At 43.5% G+C, this 27,744-nt stretch overlaps 1 protein-coding gene across 1 annotated transcript; it reads right to left on the bottom strand.

Annotated features, from left to right (window-relative positions):
- Positions 1 to 46: 46 nt before the first annotated feature.
- CDC16 (cell division cycle 16) lies at positions 47 to 26,417 on the bottom strand. Its single transcript, XM_065901660.1, has 18 exons — positions 26,262 to 26,417; positions 25,052 to 25,106; positions 24,858 to 24,955; positions 23,570 to 23,608; positions 23,177 to 23,317; positions 21,058 to 21,217; positions 20,042 to 20,133; positions 19,419 to 19,552; positions 18,561 to 18,640; positions 17,548 to 17,597; positions 16,632 to 16,705; positions 14,795 to 14,920; positions 9,839 to 9,991; positions 8,558 to 8,621; positions 6,507 to 6,568; positions 5,443 to 5,578; positions 3,875 to 3,965; positions 47 to 523 (listed from the first exon to the last, which is right to left on the bottom strand). The coding sequence occupies exons 1-18, from the start codon at positions 26,307 to 26,309 to the stop codon at positions 264 to 266; spliced, it is 1,863 nt and encodes a 620-aa protein (XP_065757732.1). The 5' UTR covers positions 26,310 to 26,417; the 3' UTR covers positions 47 to 263.
- Between the last annotated feature and the right edge of the window lie 1,327 nt (positions 26,418 to 27,744).

The following is a 27,744-nucleotide window of genomic DNA, read 5'->3' as shown; positions in this document are numbered from 1 at the left end:
TCAAAATTAGCCCCAAATAAAAGTCTGTTGAAAAAAAGACATAAGAGATGGTTTACCTTCTTTATTTCACTTTGCATCACTATTTTGTAAATTCAGAAAACATCTGCTGCAAAAGTGTGCAATCCAAACTCTTAAGGCAGGTATCCACTTCTAAATGCAGAGGTGGGGTCCGGATGCATGTTGAGAAACTGGAAATGGTTAAGACAAGGATGAGAGGAAACAGACTTACTCTAAGACAAAGGGGAAGTGGGACTAGTCTGGAATCATGTACTGTGGTCCGACATAGACGTCTCTAACATCATGTCACTTTCATTCATTTCAATTTCAAAGGTTTCTTCCAAGGAAGGTCTGGAATCTGGAGTTTTCCTTGAGGTTTCTAGTGGTGCAAGCCCTGCTTCTTCCACAGTCTGTTTTTCTACTTCAAATTCCCTGAAATCCCATGGAGGTGAAATAATGTTTTTTAATGTCTTCATTGTATGCACATCGAAATCGTAACATTTTAGTTTGTCTTTGACGTCTGCTCCTAAAAAAACAGACACACCACAGTAAGAACAAAACAGAAAATCCCGTTTGTCATTTCCAGCAATACATAACACTGCTCTGTCGTTTGGGTCACATATCCTTGTAAAAGCACATGCATAGCTAAGGAAAATGTTCCCATGTCTCTCTGCCCCGTGGATCTTTATGATGAGGAGACTCTGGGGAAGGCTCCTCCCAGAAGCACAGGCAGGCACAACTCCAGTGCTTCAGTAGCCGCCTCCTACCCCAAAGGGAGTCAGCACCAAGAGGAGCCTGTGGGCAGAACCTCCTCAGCAGCTGCAGATGGAGAACTCCTGGCTGGCGCTTGGCCCGAGTGCAGTCACGAGTCTCAGGCACAGAAAAACACATTGACTTTCCACAAATCAAAATTGTAAGAATAATGGATGGGCCACGGAGAGGCCAAGCTCTATCAGGGCTTCCCAGGTGGCACTAATGGTAAAGAATCTGCCTGCCAATGCAGGGGAACTAAGAGACGCTGGCTCAATCCCTGGGTTAGGAAGATCCCCTGGAGGAGGAAATGGCAACCCACTCCAGTCTTCTTGCCTGGAAAACTCCATGGACAGAGGAGCCTGACAGGTTGCTCCACAGGGTCACAAAGAGCCGGACACAACTAAAGTGACTTAGCACAGGCTCAACTGTTCTGATGTGAACAAGACAAGTTTTACAGACTTCAAACTAATAGCTTTCAGTAATAGATGTCTTGACAGATAACATGCAAGTCTGCTAAAGATAAAAACAGTACAGCATGGCAATGGCAGTTAATAATACCGTTTTACATATTCAAAAGTTGCTGAGAGTACACCTTGTAAGTTCTCGTTTCAAGAAAAAAATTCTTCTGTGTTGTGACAGATGCTAACTAGACCTACTGTGGTGGTCATTTTACAATGCAGACATTAAATCATTATGCTGTACACCCAAATCTAACATATCGTTATATGTTCAATAAAATAACGTGCAATGAACCTTAGAAATCTCCTCTATAAGACCTCTATGAGGCAGGCAAACGTCCGTCTTAGTACTGGGTCTCCAGACCTTTTTGTTTAAAATAGTTTTCATTCACACATTTATTTCGGGCTGTGCTGGGTCCTCACCGCGCTTCTCCAGTTGCGGAGGGGTGCCTCTCATTGCAGCGGCTTCTCCTGTGGTGGACCGCTGGCTCTGGGAGCGCAGGTTTCCGCAGTTGAGGCTCCCGAGCGCTAGAGCGCCAGCTCAGTCGCTGTGGCACAGGCTTGGGGGCTCTGTGGCATGTGGGATCTTCCTGGATCAGGGACTGAACCCATGACTCATTGTGATGAAAAGAATGTGATGGGAATGATTTTGTGCAAACTGTAGCCTTCGGGGGGCCCTGAAACTTTAGTTCTTCTCTCTCAGGCCCTGAGACCACCATGCTATAAAGAAGCCTGGGGTAAAGATCCACGGAGAGGCCCAGCTCTGTCAGGGAGGTTCCCCTGTGCATGATACCATCTTAGACCACCAGCCCTGCCAACTGAAAGCCCAGCACAGGAGTCACCAACAGACCTGCAAGGCTGTGAGAAATGGCATGTCTCTGGGGCCAGAGCAGCACGCTGGCAACGACAGGCCTGCCTGACTTCAGCAGATGAGTTGTTAGACCGTTTTCCTAAGAGTCTGACCTATTTATAATCCAGCAATAACAGCATGTGAGAGTCCCAGCTGCTCTGTACCATCGCCAACCCCAGGCAGTATCAGTGTTTGTTTCTTTCAGCCATTCTGGCAGGTTTATAGTGATATCTCATCAGGGCTTTTATTCACTTTCCTGATAAGTAATGATACTGAGCACCTTCATTTGCTTCTAATTCTTTGAATATTCTCTTTGGTGAAATGCCTGTTCAAGTATTTTGCCCATTTTTGATGACACTTTTTCTTATTGTAGGATTATGTGTAGGATTTTTTGTATTCTAGACAAGTTCCGTGATGAGTTTATGCACTGTAAGGGACTTCTCTTGGTCTATAATGTGCCTGTTTGCTCTCAAGTTTTTAAATTTATTGAAGCTTAATTTAACATTTTTTCTTCTTAGGCTTTTATATCCTGTTAGAGAAGCCTTTGCCTTCCCCAAGATCTCAGGATATAACCTCACTGCAACATTCTTTCCTTTACAATGTTCCTGACTAAGCGAGTACAACTCCATACCAACTTACCTTTGCAGTTCTTGCTATTGTTCACTCACTAAGCCATGTCCAACTCTTTGTGACCCATGAACTGAAGCACGCCAGGCTTCTCTGTCCATCACTATTTCCCTGAGATTCCTCAAACTCATGTCCAATGAGTAAGTGATGCCATCCAAGCATCTCATCCTCTGTCACCCCCTTCTCCTCTTGCCCTCAATCTTTCCCAGCATCAGGGTCTTTTCTAACAACTCCATACCAACTTACCTTATGACTTGCTAATCCTTTATAAAAATTTTAAAAATTACATAGTGTTGAAATGTGAACATAAGCCAATTTAACAGTTCACTGAAGTGCCAAGATAACATCCTATACTTTGCATTGTAAAATAGTAAAGCATTTACTTATTAGAAAAATCTCTCAAGATTTTTTCAGCTATGCAAATAGATTGATTCTTGTATGTCACACACATTCTAAAATGGTATTTTGCATATAGCAAGTACTCAACTTTAAAGTGAATGGATACGTAGAAAGTGAAACGGAGAAAGCAGGGGCACCCCACTCCAGTACTCTTGCCTGGAGAATCCCATGGACGGAGAAGCCATGGGGTCACGAAGAGTCGGACACGACTGAACGACTTCACTTTGACTTTTCACTTTCACGCATTGGAGAAGGAAATGGCAACCCACTCCAGTGTTCTTGCCTGGAGAGTCCCAGGGAAGGAGGAGCCTGGTGGGCTGCCGTCTATGGGGTCGCACAGAGTCGAACACAACTGAAGCGACTCAGCAGCAGCAGCAGCAGCAAGTGAAAGTGAAAGAAAGTGAAAGTGAGGTCGCTTAGTCGTGTCCGACTCTTTGCAACCCCATGGACTGTGGCCCACCAGGTTCCTCCATCCATGGGATTTTAAAGGCAAGAGTACTGGAGTGGGTTGCCATTTCCTTCTCCTGGGTTGGGGATCTTCCCAATCCAGGCATCAAACCCAGGTCTCCCGCATTGCAGGCAGACGCTTTACCCTCTGAGCTACTAGGGAAGCCATGAATCATTAATCCCCACATGCTGTTCCATTGAAATAAATGGAGTTTCTTGATATTACTATAGCAAGAATGATTAGGCAAACTTAGAACTTTATATGAGAATCTGAGAAACCTAAACAGAGATATACAACAATCTAAAATATGGAATACATCAATAAGAATAATTATAATCTTACCAATATAAGCTTCAGAATCACCAATGTACATTTCAATGCAATGACCCAGCATTGTAACAGAAAATGTATCATCTCGCCTAAGACCAAGTGCCTGCAGAAAAGATTCAGCCTGGTTATTGCAAGAAAATCTGTTTCTTTCTGATTGGCTTAAAGCATTGCCATGGATCTCATTTCTAAATATTCCAGGAACTCAGGATAGCGGTGAAGGGAGGCTGTTAGTGGGGATGCAGACAACATGAGTGGCTATCATCTGATGACTGATGAAATTGGGTGACGGGTACGTGGAGGGTCATTACACTATTCTATCTTTTATGTCTGAAATGCTGCCCTCCAGAAGGAATTTTAAAAAGTTCGCAAAGCCTTCTGTATTAATTAAAACATAGAAAAGAAATAAATTATGTAAGGCTCAAATAAAGACATTTGAAAGGTCACAAAAACTAGAAAACTTGCTTAGTCCACACTCCTGCCTGCTCAGCAAGTATCTGGTCATCTCGGTGATACTTCAGGACTTCATCTTCCCTGAAACCTCTAACCAACCCTTGCAAATCAGTTACAAATCTATCATTCACTAATTTAACTTTGACATACTGTATTTTCTCATATTTTATCTCTTTCTCCAAATACAGTTATTTCATCAATTTGAAGACCCACGTTTTTTCAAATCCTAGAATCTGAACTTCGGAAGTCTTGCAACAGGCGGCTTCTTATGACTGCTGCCAGCTGGCCTCACTGTGGTGAGTATGCCTGTATCAGCAGTGTGGGCCTGGCGGCCACATCAGTGGTACAAACTAGACCACACACCACCTGAAGAACGCCCAAAGAAGGCACTGAGTTGTGGGCATTATCCAAAAATGTTCTGGTAACACTTTCTGGCAGAGCCAATGCTGCTGGCTGGGAGAAACCTGAGTGGGGTATGTGTACTGGCATGCAGACACAATTTTGGGAAAACAGGAACATTGATCACTCGGTACAAAAGTGACTTACAAGAACCATACTCTGAATGTGAAGAACTGAATATCCTAACAATTTCACTTATATCTTCTTTTTTATGTAGATAGTAGAGTGATCCCTGACAAAAATCTATGTCCTAATAAGTCCAAAAGAGCACTTTTTCTAAGTAAACAAAAAAACCAAAGTGACAGGAAAGAATTACATTAAAGTTTAAATGGCAACATAATTTTTGCTTTCATTTTGCTTTCTCATTATTAATGGTAGCTTAGAGCAGCAGTTCTGCTCTTGTAGTCACATGATCTAAGGCAATTACTTTTAAGTCATAAATAGAAAGAATGGAGTTCCCAAAGGGCTCCCTAGACGTGCACCCAGCTCAGCTGCACTGACAGATACTCAGGTAAGGCTCACATCTGCTCTAATGTGGTGAGAACTATATGACACTCATACACTTTTCTCTGCAAAGATAAGAGTAAAACACATGGTTGCCTGAAGAATTTTAAAACGTAAATTTTAAATTGCACTTTTCTGAAGTAAGAAAATATTGCTGAGGAAAGATGTTTCAAACAAGTGGTAACTCTCAACCAGATTTAAAGTTCTGGTACAAATGAAAGACGTACGGTATGGAAATAGTCCACAGCGTTTTCAAAGTTGCCCATCAGACTGTGAATATAGCCGATGGCAGAGTAGGTGGATGCATTCTGAGGGATTAACACCAGGGCCTGCCGGTGGTAGTCCAAGGCCTCAGCATACTTCCTGTGAGGAGGGAGAACAGGAAGAGAGAAGCAGTCAGTGGGTACAGCAGGTCTTCCCGGATGGGCACACACAGAAACACTTTCCTACATTACAGTGACAGTCTACACGGCAAGGCCCTTCACATCCGCCCTGTTTCCACTTGAGTGTGTCTTCCAGCCAAGTGCAGACAGTCCTACAGGGCTACCAGCTGAAGCCCACCCTTGATTCTCGGGCCTGGCCCCAGCACACAGCAAGGCCTCTGTTGGGTGAAGGCAAGCCTCCCATGCCAGGGGTGGTTAAAGGAACTAAATGGTTCTGCTTTAAGGTCCACAGGAGTCACCTGGAGCAGGTGACTAGAAATTTCTCCAACTTTTCTAGAATACTTGCTCTGCAGAAACCCTGGTGAAAAAGGTTTCGCGCACGATGATGTCTGGGAAACACTGCAGCTCATCCAGTCTTAGCGCCTGTGCTACCGAGGCAACCACAACACTGCAGTTCATCATGCGCAGTAAAGACAGCAAGCATCCCGAAAAATCCGCTCAACTCTGAGTAACTTCAAGGTTACCAAACTTATCTAACCCAAGAGTCTCTTTCTCAGAGTCTCTTTTGCAATTGTCATCTAATATCATACCAATTATCACTCCACAAAACTGGTATCTGGAGAAAAACAGTGAGTTAAGATACGGATATGGCTTTCATTAGGTCCTACTGTCCTAATTCTTCAGAACTTATTATTAACCTCAATATATTACTAAAATAAAATTATATTAACAAAGGTAATAAAAACATTTCTTCTGTTGCTTCCTATATCTGAAGAACCAAGTACAAGAAAACTAAAGGATCTCAAAACTATGGAAATAGAAAAAAAAAATTGTGGAAATAGCTACACAAGAGTAAGTAAAATTTAAGTCACAAAGAATATTTCTGAAAAACGCTTCACTTCACTTACTTAAGTTTTCTGCAGACATGGCCCAAGTTGTTCAACAAAGGTTCCCATTTGTCAACTGTCACCTAAAACAAAGAACATCAGACCACGATTCATGAGCGGCTTCACCCTGACCCATCTGCACTGCAGGACTTCACTTATCTGTGCGAGGTCTCTCTCCTGGTGCTTCCACAGCACTGAGCAAGGTTTAGTGGCTTCTCCACCTTTCCTACTGGAAGACACTTTCTGAGGTTTATTTTATTAGCACAGTTTTTTCAAGGAGCCCGTCTGTGCCTAAAGATGCCCGAATTCTGTGCCTCCAGCCACAACTCTCCATCTGCCTAGCACATGTTTCTACTTAGAGTCTCACAAGCACTGCAAACCCAACAGGCCACATGCTAACCTCATCCTCTCCCCCGGCACCCCGGCTCCATAACATCACCCCTCTGAGTGCCCCACACACGTCCACGCCATCCCCAACCCCAACCCCTCCAGGGAGCACCTGCTTATCAGACCCCTCACAGAGCTCCATGCCCACCACTGACAAGTCTTGTCTGACCATGCCGCCCATATGAGAGCTGCTCCTGTCCCACCAGCATCTCAAGACAAGGTGCAAACTCTCATGTCCTTTCAAGGCCCCTGGAGACCCACGTTTCACCCTCCTGCCCTGTTTCTTGATGTTCTCTGTGAATTCAAACCCAAGCCATGCTGAAGTTTTGCACATTCCCTTTGCAATACCTGAAATGCCCTGCTACCTACTTCTGCCTGGCCAGCGTCCTCCCTTCAGGACTAAAGTGCATGTGCTTGAACCCAGAAGGCCATCCTGACCCAGCCGCAAGTCTGTGCAGGCCCCTTTATCTCCTCAGTCACAGCCCTTTCTGTCACTGCATCGTTACTGCCGAGTTACATCCGCGCTGATCTGAGGGCGGTCAGTATCAAGCCCGTTCTCTGCTGCCTACCGACACCTAGCTCAGAGCTCAGGACACAGCTGACAGGCAGCCATGAGTCAGGACCAAGTGAGTCAGCAGTCCTGGCCACAGGCTCTAACTCCCCTGAGCCCAGCTCTGGGAGGCAGTGCCCAGGTGAAAGACACAAATCCTCTACGATTCTTAGGCGCAACTGCTTTCCTGCTGCTACTCTGACATCTGCAACAAAGTCACACAGTATCTTTGCCTCCTCATGTAACTTTTTGATGGGTACTTGGAAACATACATCATCCAGACCACCCAAGACTGAACTGTGGATGACCCGCTTATACACAAACATGCAGACACACAGAATACAGTGTTTTTAAGTTCACGTGACAAGAGGCCAAAGCAAGCAAAGCTTTGTCTACAGGGACGAGCCAGCTGCCACCTGGTAGGCAGCCCAGGGGAGCTCCGGCCGTCTCCCCTAAAAAGAAACTGACAGCTGAGGAAGATGTGTTCCTGTGGGCCGGAACAGAATGATGTGGAAAGTGATAATCAACAGAATAGGTGGGTGTGAATAAACGCAATCAGGATACAAAGAGCAACAACATGCAAACCTCTGACCTAGGGAGGTGCAAGGGGCCCAAAGTTGCCACATTTAATATAATACCATGTTCACGCATCCAAGAGAGCTGGGAGCGCAGATCCACGCATCCTTCACGAGCCGAAGATCTGGCTACAGATCTGAAGACATCTTAAATTTACCAGGGAAGGACGAGCAGCAATTTTAACTACGCCTGTTCCCGCAGAAATGGGGTCTGTGGCTATGGGTACCCATTCATCAGAAAGAAAGGACAAGCCAGACATGACAGGGCCCACCCACCTCCAGGACCATCAAACGCTAACCCTGACCCTAAGGAACAAGCATCAAATGTGTTCCGATTACGCCCACAGATCAAAACTAGAGCCTCCGAAGACGCAACTAGCCAACAACTGCCCTCTCACACTCATTTTTCAGCACGTTCCATGATAAGTCAAATACTAACAAACATTTGCTACGATAAGTATTAGGCTAATATATACTAGGCAAGACAAATACCATTTTCTTCATTCAATACTAAACACACTTATGAATGTGTGTGTATTTACAGATATTATATAGAATACCTCATTCCCAATTGCTTTAATTTTTTCCAAAGCATCGAGAAACCATTTTTCTGCTGTTTTCCATCTAAAATAGAGGGGAGGGGAAAAGTTGCAGTTTATTCAAAATTGGCATGTATAAACATTTTAAAAATATTTGCATTATCTCCTTCTAATAATAAAAATGAGGTAAACTTCTGTAATTAGTTTTTTAAAATTCAAGTGAGACAAATGATTACTATTACGGCGTTAACTTCACAAGAGCTCAATACTCAGGCAATACAGCATATTCTCGTTATTCTGAGTCATCAGGTCCTATAAAGACACTGTGAGCACAGCTCCCAGTGAGAAAACCACGCTCCTCTGGTCACAGGTGCACCAGCTGCTTGAAGTACCTGCTTCACACTTGCTTCAGTTTGGCACCATCTTACTTGATGTATATTGTTGATTCACTAACACCGAACTCACAGGAAAAGCACAGTGACTGCTGCCTGCACAGAGCTTATCTAACCCTACATTCTGTTCAAGGGACATCTCAGCCTTCCTGCACTTGGGATACAAGCAGCACTTCAGCATTCTGCTTGGGGATCCTTTTAAACTGTGAAATAACCAAGAGAAGCACGGGGGGGAGGGGCATCAAATAGACTACAACTAAATTGACTGGATGAAATTATTACTATACATTATTTTAAAAGGCTCCAAACTCATAAACAGTAGATAACCCAGTTTTTAGAATACACACCAGTGCCACAGAGAACACTATACTGGTACTAATGTACTGGTTTAAAATTTACCCATAGTTTAGTGCAGAGGATTACAGACAGTTCTTTCAGTACGACGCTGAACTGCCTGCTCTGTAAACATCCAAGACAACAGCAAGCCTCAGCTACTGACCAGGAAACTCAGAGACTGGGCCACTCTGATTGGGTTAATTTTTGGATTAACTGGTAACTGAAAGGGGAACATTTTTGTTTCAAAATTGTGAGACTCTTTCTCACATGTATGAATCCAATTCCTGATCAACAAAGAGGTGACAAGGGGCTCTGCAGTGCCTCCAGCCGACCCGCAGGGCCCAGGCCTGGACCTGAGAGCTTGTGCCAGCCCACAGGGAGGGCAGCAAAGCCCGGTTTAGTCTTTTTAAAGACTTCCAAGGCAATGGTTGCTATTTCTTTTTAACTGTCCACCTCCTTCTAAAATAAGACATCTTATCAAGAGCCACTGGCCAGTTAAGGTTAAACTCTGGTTATCAAGGTTTTGCTCTGTTTACAGAAAGGAACAAACAGACTAGAGCTTTTTGGTACTTACTCTCCATTTTGAAATGCAACCACTCCAACCTCGTGCATAACGAAAGGGTCTTCTGGTGCGATGCTTAGAGCTTGGCCAAAGAATCTTTCAGCCAATTTTGAGTTATTGGTCAATCCATATTCTAATCCAATATAAAGCATTGGCAAGTGACACCTAAAAGTATTGGAAAAGTTCACATATTCAACACTCAAAACTTTAGAATTCAGATTTTCAAACCCTGTCTGCAAAATTACTTAAACATACCAAAAAGAGCACTTAGCTTTTTTCTAACACTTCATTTACTTATATTTAATGAATACCTAATAAGTTTTTAGAATAATCAGCTGCCACTTCTAGAATCTATTAGTAACTATTTACCCTTATTTTCCATTATTCTACAGTAAAAAGACAAAAACAAAACCCTTGTAAAGCAGAAGGGCAGGCACCATGTGTTCACATCCATGCCCCAGCCAAGACTGTCTTCCTCTCACTGACTCAGCAACACAGACCCTTCGCGGCTGTAGTCAGTCCCACCTCCCACTATGGAACCAGCCCTGCTCTCGAGTGGACTTCCACTGCATTGGCTATTAGCAGTTCTATGCTAAAGAGCTTGGGATACATCATATTCCATTCTCATAGACTCTGACTAAGCAGAGGAATTAATTTATTTGAATTTTCATCACTTCATGGTGTCAGACAGTGATCACAGTAAGATAACCTTTCCCTGAAGATGGCCGGACAATGTCAGTGAGCACTGACCGCCCAGCTGGAGGTGCCCAGGCTCTGCTCCAGGATCACGACTGAAGTTACAACCGTGCTGCCTACATAAGCGTCACAAAGAGCCTCTACACACATACCTAGAGGAAGTAATGGGCAATTACTGACCCCAGACTGTAATTCAAATCCACAAAAAAAATAGAGTGCCAATAAAGGTGATTACATTTCATCTTTCTTCTCTTGACTGATAGGCCTAACGTATACAGAAATGTAATGTTCACTGCTAACAGCACAGAAGCTGTCTTGGAGTAACGAGTCTTAGAGTAAGGAAGTACACTGGACAGCAGCTTGCAGTAAGAAAGTATGGAGTCCTGGAGTAAGTAAGTGACACCAGATAGCATCTTGGAATAAGGACACTTGGAGTAAGGAGTCTTGGAAGTAAGGAAGTAATGTGTCCTGGAGTAAGGAAGTGACGCTGGATAGTATCTAAAATTCACAGGAACAAACGAAGAGAACTTGAAATAGTAAAAAAAAAAAAAAAAAGGTCAGTGTAACAAAGGACATAAACATATACCTGCTCTCCTTCTCACAGCTTCCTTGAAAAACAACATTACATACTGAAATCATTACAACAGTGGATAACAGAGGGAATATGCTGTTAGCAGCTCTGCCCAACCAGAAATGCTAATGGGAGTCTTCAGGCTGAACCAAAGAGACACTTAGACAGTAACTCAAATCCAAAGGGAAAAACAATTTGAACAAAACAACCACATAGGCAAGGATAAGACAATATAAATGTATTTCTGTTTGCAGCTCTTCTGGAACTTGACCTACTGAAATTAAATTGGTGTCATAAAGTAAGAAACACATTTGGTGTTGTCCCTGGTTGCTGGCACAGACCTCCTAAAAGCCCGGAGGTTCCTGAGTGAGAGGTGTGTCCTTTTCATGCACAACAAGCCCCTCCTGATTACACCCAACTTACATTAATGGGGAGTCAGAGCCCGGCTGGTCACCAGGAAGACCAGGTGCTGACAGGACTGGACTTTCAGCCCCATGCACAGACTTCCCGGTAGGGAAGCTGGAACCTGAACTCTGGACACGCTCTTGACTGTGAGATTCTGAGAGCTTCTGAATTGGTGAACACACCATGGTCCTGGGAGAGCTGGCGGCTGCATTCACTCCTACCCACAGACCCTGCACTGCCTTTTTCTTCCATTTGGTTCTTCCTGAGTTGTATCATTTATTATAAACAAAACACTTTCCAGAATTCTGTGAGTCATTCGGGCAAATAATCAGACCCAAGGAGGAGCTGTGTGAACCCCTGACTTATAGCCAGTCAGTCAGAAGGACAAGTGAGCCAGGACCAGTGTGAGAACTGAACGGACCTGTAGGACTCCAGCGGTGTCTGGAGAATCAGAGAACTGGCTGCTAGTGTTGGAAAGTACTCTAGTCAGTAGTCAGTATTAATCCAAAGTCCATTGTTTAAGATGTTAATTGTAGCCCCCCAAGATAATAACTAAAACCTCAAAAAATTTATTGTATGAAAAAAAACAGGGAATTAAAGTGGTAATTACAAAGTATCTAACCAAAGAAAGAGCAGTAACAAGAAACAGAAGAAAAAAAGATGTAACATTAAAAAACAGAGCAAAATGGCAAGCATAAATCCTACCTTATCACTAATTATATTATACACAAATGGATAAAACTCCAACAAAAGGCAAAAAATTGGCAGAATCAATAATAAAACCACGTTCCAACTATTTGTTGTCCACAAGTGACATACTTTAGATTCAAAAGACTCAAGTTGAAACTGAAAAGATTGAAAGAGATACACCATGCAGATAGCAACCAAAATAAGCAGGAAAGGCTACACTAAACATTAGATAAAACAAACTCAAGAGAAAATCTGTTACTGCAAACAACTGAAGATATTTTACAAAGATAAAAGGTTAAATCCATCAAGAATCTAACAACAGAGACCCCAAAACTAGTAGTAAAAACTGCCAGAATTGGAGGGGAAAAGACAATTCAACAGGAACAGTTGGAGACTTCAATAAGGAAATCAGCTGCCATCTGAAAACATGCTTTACACGACTTCACGTACATGAAGCTAACCAATGGAAATATGAAGAGGGTATCTGCTTTTATGAGAAAGAAACTTTGCACAACTCAGCTTTACAAAAGGTTTCACAGGAACACTCCCACTTGTGAGGAGGGGAGACCCACACCCACTTGCAGTCATGAATGAAATCACGAGGTGGAGGAGCAACAGCAAACACAAGCCATGAACAACCGTGTGGCCGGGCGGGACTCAAGGCAGCCCAGCAGCGTGCTGGCGGGAGTGGGGCTCTCGGACACGGGAGGGCTGGTGTGGAGAGTCCTCTAGGACAGATGCACTAGGTTGTAAAGAACCTCAAGGAACCTAAAACACTGAAATCGCAGAGTATGATCTTCAGTCACATTGGAATTAAATTAGAAATAACTGAAGAAAATGTTGGAAATTCACAAATATCTGATAATTAAACAACATACTCTTAAATAACCAATGGCTCAAGAAGTCATAAAGAAAATTTTAACAGAGGCATGCAATTTCAAACAATTAACCAAACACAGAATAAGCTAAGGGAATACAAAGCTATTCTGACAAGGAAGTGAAACGGAGAAGAAAACAATGCTTACCCTGATGAGGCAATGTGAAAATTTAATTAGAACAGTGCTCAACTGGGAAACATTACAAGTGTTAATCATACAATTAATTATTGGTTTTGACTCTTGATTAGTAACTAACAAGTAACTGTTAGTAATAACTATTCTGGGTTTGTGAACACCCAGAAGAGCAAAATAAAACTAGCAGATTCTAGCATTTGCTCTGAAGAAACAACCCACAGTAAGTTGTTATTATTTGCTGCAGTTTACCAGATTGACAGACTAGGGGTGCGTGCGGACACTGAGCCACGCTTCAGCAAGGCACTGGAAAGCGTCTCGAAGTCCTGGTGAACGGGGTGGACTGGGTACGAGGACCACTTAGGTGGGTCAATAACTGGTTGAACAACTGTAATCTGGAGGACTGTACCAGTAATATGTCAGGCTCAGGACTTATGGACTGAATGTAGGTCTCCCCCCAAACCCATACCTTAGGCCCCATGCTGGCCCCCAGTGACTACACTCAGAGAGAGGACCTGTGAGGAAATAATAAAGGTTAGATGAGGGTGTAAAGGTGGGCCCCAACACAACAGGGCTCATGCCCTACAAGGGACAGTAGATCGAGTCCCCCGTCTGTGCGGACACAGTGAAAAGGCAGCCACCCGAAGGCCAGGACGAAAACCCTCACCAGGAACCAAATCGGCCAGCCAGCCTCTCAGACAGGAGAAACCTGACTTCTTTAGTTTAAATCACTGTCTATGGTCTCTGCTATGGCAGCCTAAAAAACTAGGATTCTTAGGGAGCTGTGTCTTTTATAATAGTTTCATGGACAGCTAATTAGATATCAAAGTCATACACAGAAAATATAATACACTTAAAAAAGCTGGGACCCTAAATAACATAGATGCAGAACTGAGAGCTGGTAAATCAAACCTAACAAATGCAATTCAAGCAAACAAGGTAAGGTAGCTAACTTTCACCGAGTGCTTGCTGTGTGTCAGAAACTGATCCCAGTCTGTAACTAGAATTTTCTTCACTACTCCTCACAGTCAGCATAGGCCTTTGTGTTGCTGCTGCTCCTATTTCTCAGGAGGTGAGTAACTGGCCAAGGTCAGCAGGCACCCTGGCACTCCCACCACTTCCCCACCAGAGGGAAGGCCGCAGTCAGCAGAAGCAGCCTGCACGAGAGAACGGGGCAAAGTGAAACTAGTGCAAAGCTAGAGAGTCAACAGGAAGAACAGCAGGACTCTGCTCTGCAAAGCAGCACGCAGTCAGGGCTCAGTTAGCATCAACACATTTAACAGGGACATGAACTCACAGCACTGGCAGGCTCAGTCCTGAATCCGAATCACGAATGAAGCCACAGAAGCAGGATACAACCCCGCCACTCCTGTACAAGCACATGAGAAACAGCTTCCACCCTCCTCTGCTCCCTCAGCTGATGTGTGAGCTCCCCTGTGCTGGTCAGGATAAACCACTTGGCAAAGTCACACCAGCTTTCTTCCCTCGCCCCCATAGCTACTTCACAAGCATAAGCTACTAACGAGACACACTACGGTTTAGCAACCCAGTGGCCGAGACGGTGATAACGAAAGCCCACTTTGCTGTCCCACGCACCCTTTCATCAGCTGCGCTGCTGTGAAGTACGCGGCCATTGCTTGGTCGTGTTCACTCTCAACTGCGAACGAATGCCCGTATGCGATCCACGCCGGCCCATAGGTCTTCTCCAGCGTCGTAGCTTTGCTAAAAGATGAAATTTCATTCACGTGTGTAATGTTTGAAGTTGTTAGGTTAATTTTATGTAAGTTGACTATTTCAAGGACATCAGAATTATGTCAATGAATGAGCTCTCCATGGATTAAACACTGATGTAACACTGTGTTAATTCACTTGAAATAAAATTAATGCTTAACAGTACAAGCAAAATTTTAAGTAATTTTAGGAGAGGTCCACAATTTCCTAGGTATGTAGTGGAACCCATTAGCTTTCTGCATAGACTTAACAAATATTAGTTAACCCAGGAGCTTCATTTCAAAGTGGAAGAGAGAATCAGTAGCAGCAGCAACCTTTTAATGAAGGCCTGCTTTGTGCCTCATATGCACCATCTAACCCTAATAACTTTCAGGATTATTTATGATTTTAGGCTAAGTACATCGAGGCTGGAAAGATTAAGTGACACCCTAGAGAAGACTTGGCAGACTCACGCTGGTTCGATGGACAGGACTACACAGTCTCACACTCTTCAACGAGGTGACCCACAACCAGGAATAAAGACCGCATGTCACAAAACGTGAAAAATAAAAAGGGTGACATTCCCGCTTTCTTAGCATTTTATTTTCTAAGATTTCTTTTACCCAGATGGTCCGTTTCAAGCAGAATTTATCACTGAATAAGTGCAGTAAATCAAAGCACAGTCCAAGAGAACTGCTATAACATGAATCATCCTGCTCCCAAAAAAACACAAGCGCAAGTTTCTAAAGGGCTTAACACTCAAACAGTCAGAGTGCTCTCCCTAATTTTTCCCCTAGTGCAGGATCCTCTCCTCTCATCTCATCTTCTTAACAACCCTGGCATACAGCTACATCACTCCCCATTTCACAGGAGAGGGAGGGTCAGAGAAATGAACTCTCCCAAAGAATCATATCTAGTAAGTGGCAGCATGGGGGCTAGAAATCAAGGCTGGTCCAAAGTTTATGAACTTTACCATAGATCCGTTTTCTATTCCGTTCGTAATGGAGGAAGTCACAGGTATTACCAGAGCTTTTTCTGTACTTGAGTAATTGAATTAACACTGGCTAGGCAGCTGGACTGGGCTGCATGGAGCTCCTCAAGCTAATACCACAGCAGATCTTTACATAAACCTGTTCACTTTGCCAAGCATTCTGGTTGTTCTTTTTTAAGTATTTTTTATTTTATTTATTTATTTAGGCTGCACGGCATGGCATGTGCGATCTTAGTTCCCACACCAGGCATCAAACCTGTGCCCCCTGTAGTGGAAGCAGAGTCCTAACCACTGGACCACCAGGGAAGTCCCCAAGAACTGTTTTACAGTCACATTTAGCGACCCTAACCTCACAAAGAGTTTTGTGTAATTTCACAGTTATTAAAAAAGTCCTCATAGTAAGAGATTAATACTATCTCTGTAAATAACAAACTCCCAAAATATTTCATATTATTCACTATTCATATTTATTCTAATTATAAATAAAAATTTAAATACATCATAAGTCCCTTGAAGACAAGGTCTATACCACTGACTACTTTTATCTCCCCTTCCCCCTACAGCATCTTATAAAGAGCAGGGAACACAATGGATGCAACTGAATAAAATCTGAAGAAAACACTTTCTTTCACACTGCTTTTAAAGTACTACAAATTACTATATTAAAGCAGATAACGAAGAAATTACTTCCTGTAGGTTTACAACAAAGGGAGGAAGACAGTAAGTTCATACCTGAGATATCTTCTGGCATGTTCATTTTTATGACCAACCATGAGATAATAGCATCCCACTGCAAACCAAGACACCTAAAAAGTTTAAAATGCACCATGACCAAAGGCACGTAACCTTGCACTGGGAATCGGCAACAAGTCAGATGTCCCATCACACACGCAGATCATGACAGAGCCTTCCCTGCACAGGCTGTCTACAAAGGGTCCGGGGGGAAGAGAGACCAGACTCCCCGACAGCCGCTGCTCCAGGTGCCTCCCACCATGCGCCTGCAGCATCTGAGGCATGAGGCCCTGGACTCGCCCTGTCTTCCGGGCCCCAGCTTGGGTTCACAGACTCCACCTCGTCAGCTAACTTCTCCTGCACTGATTTCTCCACTTTATAAACTGTTTCCACTATGGGGTGCAGATTATTCTCAGTCTTAAACCCTGACTCCTGACGCTTGTCTTTAAGCACATAGTTTCTGATTCCATTTTCAATTTCTATGTTTTGTTCTGATCTATGGCAGTTTGGAAGACCCAATGATTCACTCAGTGCATAATTCAGTAAGCTGTCATACATGCAACAGGAGAAATACCAAGCAGGTATTAACACTGCTTATGAAAGATATATGACTTTCACTTTTAGTATTTAATTTTTCTGTATGTTAAGTATTTTTAAATGATAAGCATATATTATTCCTATAATCATAAAAAATAAAAGATTTTTAAGTTATATGCTAAAAAAATTCTTTTGTGATTTGAAAAAGTGAACACTGCTTCTAATTATCATAACCATTAGAAGATTCTGCTCCAACAACTTAAAATAAAACATCTGTATCAACTTAAATTTAGCCTCTGTCTAAACACTAGTTAAGTATTTTCTTAAAGTTTAAGTAAGAAAAAAATACTATAAGGAAAAAAAGTTTATATTTACTTACAGGATTACTAGGATATAAATCCACCAATTTATGAGAAAGATAGAAAAGTTCTACATTAGAGAAAAAGAAAAAAAAAACAAAATTATTCATAGCAAGTGAATTTTAAGATATGAGTTTCCCCCAGTTACGACTCTTTACAATCATATAAACTGTGTTCTCATAGCAATAATTTTATACTTTTCTTTCTTCCTAGACACAAAATTCATTTATTGGATGCAACACAGAAACTCCACAAGCAGTCGCTGTGGCTTCATGGACTCCCCGCCCCACCCCGGCAGTGAGTGGGCGGGCAGCACAGACAGAGCGCTTCACGCGCTTGGGTTACTTCCAACGGCCTCGCCTGTCTTAAAGCCCACGTCTCTTACTGCAGGGGCCTATTGCAGACCATCTTAACCACCCACAACCAGCGTGGTTGACCAAACTCCCCAGTTTGTCGCATCAGCAAGGTGAGTTCCTCCTGACTGACACAAAGACCAGGGCAGCTAGAGAGCCTGCACCCCCAGCAAACTTGCAGGAGATGTGATGCTGCAGGTCCACGGACGGTACTTGGAGCAGCAAGCTCAGAGCTGGAGTGCCTGGCTACCCTTCTTGACAGAGCTGATTATTCAGCTTAAAAGATTTAAGGGCAAATATAGTCCAAACTCTAAATGTTTCTGAAATGCTAAAATACGGAAAACGTTAACAAAACCTCTACCCCCTTACAATTTCTAAGTTACTGACTCTTGCCCTATCAGCTTTCTTATGGATTTTACAAGAAAAAGAAAAAGGCAAACTGCCAGCCAACACTCTAAAGTTATGACATCTTGGAGCACAAGTTACATTTAAGGAAGCAGAAAGTAGGGATAAAGGAAGTATGTCCTGCTACAATGACAAGACAGACCACTGGTCAGTCTGACAAGTGCTTCTTCCCCCAGCTGTCACCTGCAATTGCAATTACCCAGGACTCGAGAGAGAAAATTTCCAGTTACAGAATATTTTTGTTATCAAAATTCTTAGTTTTAAAATATTCTTACCATTTGCTTTATTCAGCTCTACAAGTGTTCCTATATGTACAGGTAAACAATTCGCATGGAAAGGATCTTTTTCCATCACTCTGAAAGTTAAAGCAGCACATCATGTATGTGGGTACAATGTACCAGCACTCATTACAATTAGCTATGTTTATTTAGATAGTCATTTCCACATTACACACAATACTGTGAGTTATAATACATTTTTGGTTTCTTAACTCCATTATCCTCAGACTTTCTTAGTTAAGGTAATGATTAAGTTATAAATGAAACTGAAAATCCAGATTTACTCAGAAGCAATAAATATAAACATCACTATAAACATTTAAATTAACAGGTATAATTTAAGTGGTCTAATTATTTAGAAGGATCAAAAATAATATGAAATATTAAATGAATCCTACTTGTCAATTAAAATCTTTGTGAATTCAAGGATTTTAAGCAACCCCAAAGACAAATGTGAACTATGTACATAGAAGAACTGACAGTGGAGGAGGAGGCTTGGCAAGTGAGCCTGACTCACTTGTAGGATAAAATAAAATAAAATAAAATCCCTGTAGGGATTTTATTCGTCTCTACTTCAACAAAGAATGGGCTTTATAAAACATGGGCCGGGATGGGATTCCCAAACTTGCAAATTATCACTGGGGAGTGACAAAGACACTCCCGAGTTAATGACACGAAGCAACAAATGTGTGCACGCCTCTGTCTGTAGACTGCTCTTCTGAGCCAATACCCACTCTGTACTCTGCAAAGGCTCGCCCGTCAGCTGACATTACTCAGAAAGCATGCCCCACACACCGTCATGTAAAGTGGACTATGTGCTCTATGTTCCTGCACAAAAGAAGTGGACATACTTACACAGAAGTCAGCTTGTAGCACATTTTAAAATCACAGTTATAATAATGTCTTTCAGCTAAAGACACGACCACATCCAGATTCTCCTGCAAGCCATCTACAGACTCGGGGATGACAGTTTCACTAGGCTTATTATACTGAAAAAGAGGAGCGCAAACATGACTCAGTGGGAAGCACTGAAAGGGGCACTCAACCCGACCCGAGCACGTCAGTGTCTCACACAACAGGTGTGACGCTCTCGAAACTTCCAGCTTCGAGCGCTCCCAGTACTCCTTTCACAAGGCTGAGTCTTGTCTCACTCTTATCAGAGTCCCATGGTAGGAAGTATTTTACAAAGCAGAAGTACAGGAAGCGTAAGAAAAACCCTCATTTTCACACATCATCATCCCATTATCTGACAGCTTCATCATTTAAAAGTAAGAGTTGTCCCTGGGAGAAAGACGTATTTTTGAAAGCTTTGCTAGGAATCATACTATTTAAAATAACCTATGTGTATTCCTGAAAATGTGCTAAACTAATAAAAATTAATGTTTAAATTCTTAACCCATAAAAGAATAGAGGCCAAATTTAAAGAAAGAAATACTATACTTATATAAAGCAAATACTAACTTGGTGTTTTAACTTACCTTTTTTAACTTGTTCTCAAACAGAAAACGTAGCAATTCCTGTTCTTCAGTGCAGAGCTTGCTAAGAGGTAGTGATTCAAGAAGTTCTTTTTCTAAAAAATATTAACAAAAAAAAGAATGTCCTCAGTAATTATGGTGAAAAAAATCAGCAACAAAAATTATTCTTCTATATTCTAAGCATGTATCTTCTATATGCTTATTCTTGGTCTAAGCATACAGAACTCAAAAGAGGAAATAACAAGATCAAATGTACTACAGAAAACTAAGACCCAGGTGACGAAAACCGCACAACAGCTGTGCGCGAACCTTCAGGCAACTCCAGTCACCCCCAGACTTGAGAGCCACCAGGCCACTTTCCCAGCCTCGGCACGATGGACCCTGCGGGGACAATCTCTGCCCTCTACCCACTAGATTCCACAGGCAACCTCCGACCCCCACTCCCACCCGCCCCCCAAGCTGAGACAGTCAGACTCTCCCCAGACACTGCCAGACGTCTCCAGGGGACAAAGGCACAGGCTGAGAACAACGCTTTGGGCCACAGTATGTCCGAGGCCCGTTAATACTGCAGCCCCTCTGCTTCTTGCGTGCAGGCGCCTCGCACCACTGGCCACACACTCGGCCAGCGGCTCTCGGGCTGTGCGCCACCTCAGAAGCATCTGGGGGCTGTACACCCTCTGACGCCAGGGTCCCGCCACAGACCCTGACTTGCCTGGTCAGGAGGTGGGACCTGCACACTGACTACCTGTCAGACGCCTCGGGGTTTAAAGTGCAGCCACGCTGGTAGCCACGGCATCAGACCCTGAGCTCTCACACAACATCAGGTCGCCAGGGGCCTGGCTGCGAGAAGCACCTCACGCTGCTGTGTCCCGCAGCGCGCTTCACGCTTGAAGGCGCGAAGGAAGTGAACGGGTTTCTATAAAGCCTGCACATGGCCTGCCATGGAGTCTATAAATCTCAGGGAAAAAAAAATACAAATATTAATTGTGCTAAACATAAAAACACCTGGGTTTCCAAACCTTCTTGGGCTGTCAACATATGGTGGGATGTTAACAGATCAAATGCTTCAAAGCAATACACGTCAAGCTTCAAAGCTTCTTTATAGCTGTAGGTAGCGAGGGTTCGGTTGTCTAGAGCGTCATAGATTTTTCCTCGTAAAAGACAAATGGAACTCTTTATCTGTTGGAAAAAACAGTCACATACAAATCAATACTACTCAAAGTAATTTTGATCAAAAATCACATACTGTCCAAACGTGAAGACTCTTTTTTTTTTAACATCTAAAAGGATTCACTCCATCTCAGTGTCACACACAATATACATTAATAGAATCATAAAAACAAAGTAAAATTTCTGTCATCCATCTTCCCTAGGCTCCCTCAGGTCAACAAACCCTTATAACTAGGTTAAGCGTCACTGCCACTTTGTTCACACTTGTTCTGACTCAAAGAGGGCAACAGCTTAGAGAGAGCACACAGAGCACACACACATATTAAGTAAACATGAAGACAGTCTGACAGGTGTATCTCAGGAACAAACCTTAGTAAGTATCAGAACACGGGCAGCAATGCAGCACAGGGTTAGCAGCTTGGCCTCGGGAACCAGAGAGAGGCGAGCTCCAGTCCCAGCTGTGATGCTCCCAAGTGACCCTGGACCACGCTCCAGCTGCTCAGGCCCCAGTCCCCCTCCTCATCTAACTCATAGGCGCTGTAAGGGTTGGAGGTGGTACCCTCCAGAGCCAGCACATGGTAAGCGGATCACACAGCAGCCACCTCACCACTATAACAATAACAAAAGGATGTAGAAACCAGATTTATGTTCCAGACTCTGAACCTCAAAACACAAATAAGTGAGCTTACAGGTTGTCCAGAGATGCCATTAGGCTTCTCAGGTGGCTTAAACAATCTGCCTGCCAATGCAGGAGACGGGGCTCTATTCCTGGGTGGGGAAGATCCCCTGGAGAAGGAAACAGCAACCCACTCCAGTAATCTTGCCTGGAAAGTTCCCTGGACAGAGAAGCCTCACAGGCTACAGTTCGTGGGGCAGCAAACGAGCAGGACACGACTGAGCACACATGCATGCAGAGATGCCACCAACTGGTAATGAGATGAAGGAGATTCACCATAAAATCACAATTCAAAAATAGTAGAGGACATTGTGGGAGAATCTTAGACCTATGCAGTATTTGTGAGTTATTTAAAAAAAACCACACTCAATAAAATAAATACTGCATTAAAAATAAGTCATGCATTTCTTAGCAGTTAATGTATAAGAGGTCCAAAAGTAATGATCCTCAACTCGCTCATAAATGTATTTCCTCACACAAAAAACAATGTGTCTCTTCAAAAGAAAAAACCTAAGAATGTTTAGTATTCCTACCATTATATGGTGAAAAGCAGAGTAACCAAGTTCCTGCATAGATATGTTACAAAGAGCAACTGGGATATAAAGGAATTGGTAGCTAACAGCTAAGTGATATAAGGTCTCTTGCTGAAACTAAAAAAGAAAAAGTTCTCAAATGGATTATGGTAAGGATTATACAGCTCAATAAATATACTAAAAACCAATGTACTATACACTTCTGAAGAATGAACTACATGTTATGTGAATTACATTTCAAGAAAGTTGTTTAAGAAAAGAGTAACAGTCCAGATTAGCAGTCTGACTATGAATGTTATCTATTACACTACATTATATAATCTCTGCCAGCAGGAATTTGCAATTTCAGGCAGGTATGAAGTACATACACTGAAATACAAAAAATAACACAAATAGTAACATCAAACCACTTCCTGGAAAAAACCAATCTAAGGTAAGCAAGGTTTCTTGGGGATACCTACAAAACACTGTCAAAACAGTTAAGAAGGGAAAAGTGGAAAGGAATTTAAAACATCAGTGGTGAGAAGAAAGAGCTTAAGTCTGCCTATTTGAGATTCAAGCATCTGAGGACACAATTACAACTTCTAACTGATGGTTCAGAAATGTCTTAAAATCTTTTGGGGTTGAGAAAATCAACTAAGTTGGCAACCCAACTATTTTAAGACAATTATACTGAAGTAAAAGAAGGTGATTTACATTTGCCCTCTCCTGTGGGCAATTCTTACTGATGTCAATGAAGCTTCTTACTGTATTACTTACTGAGGACTGTGACATTTCCCAGTCACTGGAGGGGTCTTTCAAGCCACTTTCATCCTTCAAACATTTCTCAAACAGCCGTTTGTTGATCGGCTCCTCCATGTCAAGAATATCAAGAGCCTGCTGATGTTCTTTCGCAGCAAACTGTAGAAAACAAAAACAGCCTTCGTCACTTATGACTTCTGATACTAGATACACACAGTCACTGTAGATTTTAAAAGGTAATGAATATTGTACCCACTCATTAATTAAATTTAAAATGTTTAAAGTAGAATTTTCTTCATGCACATCAGCTTTTAGTAAATGGAGAATCGGTATACTGAATTCTCACACTCATGTGAGGGATGCAAAGATTCACAGCACTAAACCTTTACCAAATAACGAGAGCATACTTACATGGCATCTAGCTGCAAGGTAGCGACATGCTTCATACAACTAGAAAAGAAATTAATCTATCAAAAAAGTGATCAAGAAAACATGCATCTTCAATCAAAAAGAAAACTATAACAAAAAAGAGATGAAAGTTATTTTCATAACTCCTCTTTTACTCTCACAGAGAAAAAAGTCTTTTTAACTCATATTCGTCATGAACCTACTGTTTGCCAAGCACCAAGGATTCAAAAAGGAATAAGGCCTGCCTCAAGGAGGTTGTTAACAGGGGAGACATAAACACAGCACACCGTTTCTTTTACAAGCTATGAAAGAACAGCATCAAAAAATACTAGCCAGCTGAATAAGGAAACACCTCCAGGGGGAGAAGGTAACTTAGGAGTTGGTCAGCATCCCAGCACTGAGTCTGAGTAGCTGTCACACATCTCAGGAGCTGCAGTCGGTGGGCATGACTGGATACACACTCCATGCACTGACGGTGGTGGTGGACGGTGGTGGTGGCTATGTGACAACTGGAGAGAAGTCACAAAGCGCCTGGTGGGGGGCAGGGGGTGTCCATGAAAGCATCTGACTTTATCCTGTGAGTTAAAGTCACTGAGTCATGTCCAACTCTGCAACCCCATGGACTGGTCCATGGAATCCTCTAGGCCAGAATACTGGAATGGGTAGCCTTTCCCTTCTCCAGGGGATCTTCCCAACCCAGGGATCAAACCTAGGTCTCCTACACTGCAGATGGATTCTTTACCAGCTGAGCCACAAGGGAATCCTGTAGGTACTGGGAAAGCGCTGAGTTTAAAGGATGAACTGGAGACAAGGAAAGGGTGTGGGAAAGATGTTACTGAACAAAAGAGAGAGGCTAAAACAACAAAACAGACAAATTACAGGCCTGATGTGCAGAGTGGATATCAGACAGAAAGGAATAGACTATACTTTCAGAACTATTTAGAAAACAGTATTGTCAAAACTTAGTGACCAGATGGTAGTGTGGGCGGGGCGGGAGGGGCGGGTGTGGCAGGAGGGAAAAACAAAGTGATCAAGATTAGGAATAAGAACATTTCTCTTTGACTTCCCTGGTGATTCCAATGCAAGGGACATGGGTTCCATCCCTATTCAGGGAACTAAAATTTCCGCATGCCTCATGCCGAGACCAAAAAGAAACATACGCAAGAAATTTCTCTTTACATAAGAGAAACTGAATCCTTTAAAATATTCTTTAAAGTATTATCACATAAAAAAGAACATATACCTAAAATACTAATCTAACGACATTTTTAACACCTTTGGACTCACTTACTTTGTCCAGTTTCCGAGACCGAAGTGCATGAGCTGCCCTGTGATACTGGGCTGTCAGGTAAAGACACTGAGCCAACCAGTAAATGTCCTGGGGGTCCTCTGGAGAGAAAAACATAAATGGTCAGAGGTGCAAGGTAAAGTAGAAAGTTCTTTTAAGAGTAGAGAAATGAGAAAAAAATAGAATTTGTCACTTACCATGAGAGAGTGAAGCTACTTTATCTGCCCAAAATAGAGCACTCTGATACTGTTGCTGCATCATAAAAAGAAAAAGCGGTAATTGCCCTGTTATTTCAATAATTTTACACAGATAGCTGGTATTACTAGAAGGCTTTAATACTATATAACAAACCAACATCTCAATACAGTATTTTTTTTAACATGTAGTATCAATCATATCTCTAATCTTCTATCCCAGGTGAGTTTTAGTTCAGTGGTACAAAAAAAATAAAAATATCATTGGAAGACTGCTGACACACAAGTTGAAGAAGGCAGATTTTTTAAAAATTTATACTCTGCAAAAGTACATCAGAAGGTATCTAAGGAACTGGTTAATTCAAGTGATCAAGGTTCTCAGTCTTTCCCTCAGGCCTCCTAGATGCAAACCAGGAACTCTGCTGCCAATCAATTTGGGAAGAGGGATGCTCTGGGAGGGTCACAGATCTGCCCAACCTTAGTGCCTGCAGGCCGAAAACAGGCCTGTCCCCTTCCTCACCATATCCCCAGAGACAGAGGAAAAGTGCTCCGGAAGCATTTGGTTAACTCATCTGACTTACGGCAAACCAAAATACAGCGTTCTGAATGTTGCAAACAACCGACAACAATATTTCACATCCAACACCTAACAGTTCACAGTGAACACGCTTTTCTCTCCCCTTCTTGGTTTCCAATTTATTGGGACCACATACATTTTACAAAAACTAGGTGACATCGTAGACTAAAGGGATGCTGCTCATTCTGGAGATACGTCTTCCCTTAAACACTGATGCTCATTCAGGCAAAGGGCAGGGAGAAGAGGTGTAGTTAACGTGAACTTTTTAAAGTACTGATTTTGACACTACAAGTTTGTCTTTATCACTATTCACTTAAACTTGCCCAAATAAGAAGGATAACTAGGCTTTAAACGTTTTCTATTTACTATCGAAGTTCACAGGCCACCCCTCGACTTGCGTTCAGTACGAAGCGTGTGCTGAACACCTCGGGCCGGACTAGGAGGCACCGACACGTGCCCGGCTCGCGGCGCGCGGAGACGCCCGAGACCCAGCGCTCCCCGGCCGGCCCGCAACAGAGGCCGGCACCCGACGCCTCCTCCAGGGCTCCGGCCCGCACCAAAGCCCAGGGCCGCAGGACCGCGCGCCGCCAGGACCCGCGTCTCCAGAGCCCCGCCCGCGTCCCCGGACGGCCCCACCTGGTCCAGATACTGCCGGACGCGCTTCCGCAGTCGCTCCAGGTTCATGGCTGCGGGGCCGGGCCCGGCGCGCTTCCGCGTCCCGCTGCCCACCCGGCGGAGCCGTGCCCGCGGCGGGCGCCCGCGCCAACCCCACTGGACCGCGCGCAGAGCACGGGAACTTCCGCTCCCGGCTGGCCCCGCCCCGGAAGCCCTGTGCAAACGCGTCCCTGCTGGCGCCGGAAACGGGCGTCGCGCTGTGGGTTCCGAGATGCTCTCTTTCCCTTTCGGTGGCCAGGGCTGTCTTTCGGACTGCTACGTTGTTTTCCGTATCGTCCAGTTTTTGCAAGAATGCTGATGTCCGTTCAGCCGTAATCCCCCGCTCTTTACCCTTCTTATCCACTGCAGTCTCCCAGGTGACGTCTCATCGCCTTGGCCTGCTTTCACGGAGAGCCCCGTGAGGTCCGGAGTCGGCTCCCAGTCCTTTTCCTCCGGTGGACCCACACGAGCTCCTTGGCTGCGCCTTCCCACTCGCGTGTGCTGCGTCCTGCGTTAACCCGTTTCTCCCTCGCTGCAAATTTCCATCCCAGAGGTCCTTGTACCCGTGTTGACAGTTTCCCACGTTTGAATAAAATCTTACGTGCCTTAAGAAATGTCATTTGAATATTTTTTTTCTTTAACATCATTCAAATGAAATATCCAAAAGAGGCCACTCAATAGAGATAGAGAATTGACAGTAGGTGTCAGGGGCTGGAGTGAGGGGTGGGGTTGGGCAGATGACAAGTGACCTCTAAACGGTAAGGGATTTCTTTTACAGTGATGATAATGATCTAAAATGGATTGTTCAGTTCAGTTCAGTCGCTCAGTCGTGTTCGACTCTTTGCGACCCCATGAATCGCAGCACTCCAGGCCTCCCTGTCCATCACCAGCTCCCGGAGTTTACTCGAACTCATGCCCATCGAGTTGGTGATGCCATCCAGCCATCTCATCCTCTGTCTTCCCCTTCTCCTCCTGCCCCCAGTCCCTCCCAGCATCAGGGTCTTTTCCAATGAGTCAACTCTTCACATGAGGTGGCCAAAGTATTGGAGTTTCAGCTTCAGCATCAGTCCTTCCAATGAACACCCAGGACTGATCTCCTTCAGGATGGACTGGGTGGATCTCCTTGCAGTCCAAGGAACTCTCAAGAGTCTTCTCAAACACCACAGTTCAAAAGCATCAATTTTTCGGTGCTCAGCTTTCTTCACAGTCCAACTCTGACATCCATACATGACCACTGGAAAAACCATAGCCTTGACCAGATGGACCTTTGTTGGCAAAGTAATGTCTCTGCTTTTTAATGTGCTATCTAGGTTGGTCATAACTTTCCAAGGAGTAAGCGTCTTTTAATTTCATGGCTGCAATCACCATCTGCAGTGATTTTGGAGCCCAGAAAAATAAAGTCTGATACTGTTTCCACTGTCTCCCCATCTATTTCCCATGAGGTGATGGGACCAGATGCCATGAT

The sequence above is a fragment of the Muntiacus reevesi genome, chromosome 11 (genome assembly GCF_963930625.1).
Source record: "Muntiacus reevesi chromosome 11, mMunRee1.1, whole genome shotgun sequence".
Taxonomy (NCBI): Eukaryota; Metazoa; Chordata; class Mammalia; order Artiodactyla; family Cervidae; genus Muntiacus; species Muntiacus reevesi.
This window is presented reverse-complemented; position numbering and strand designations above follow the sequence as displayed.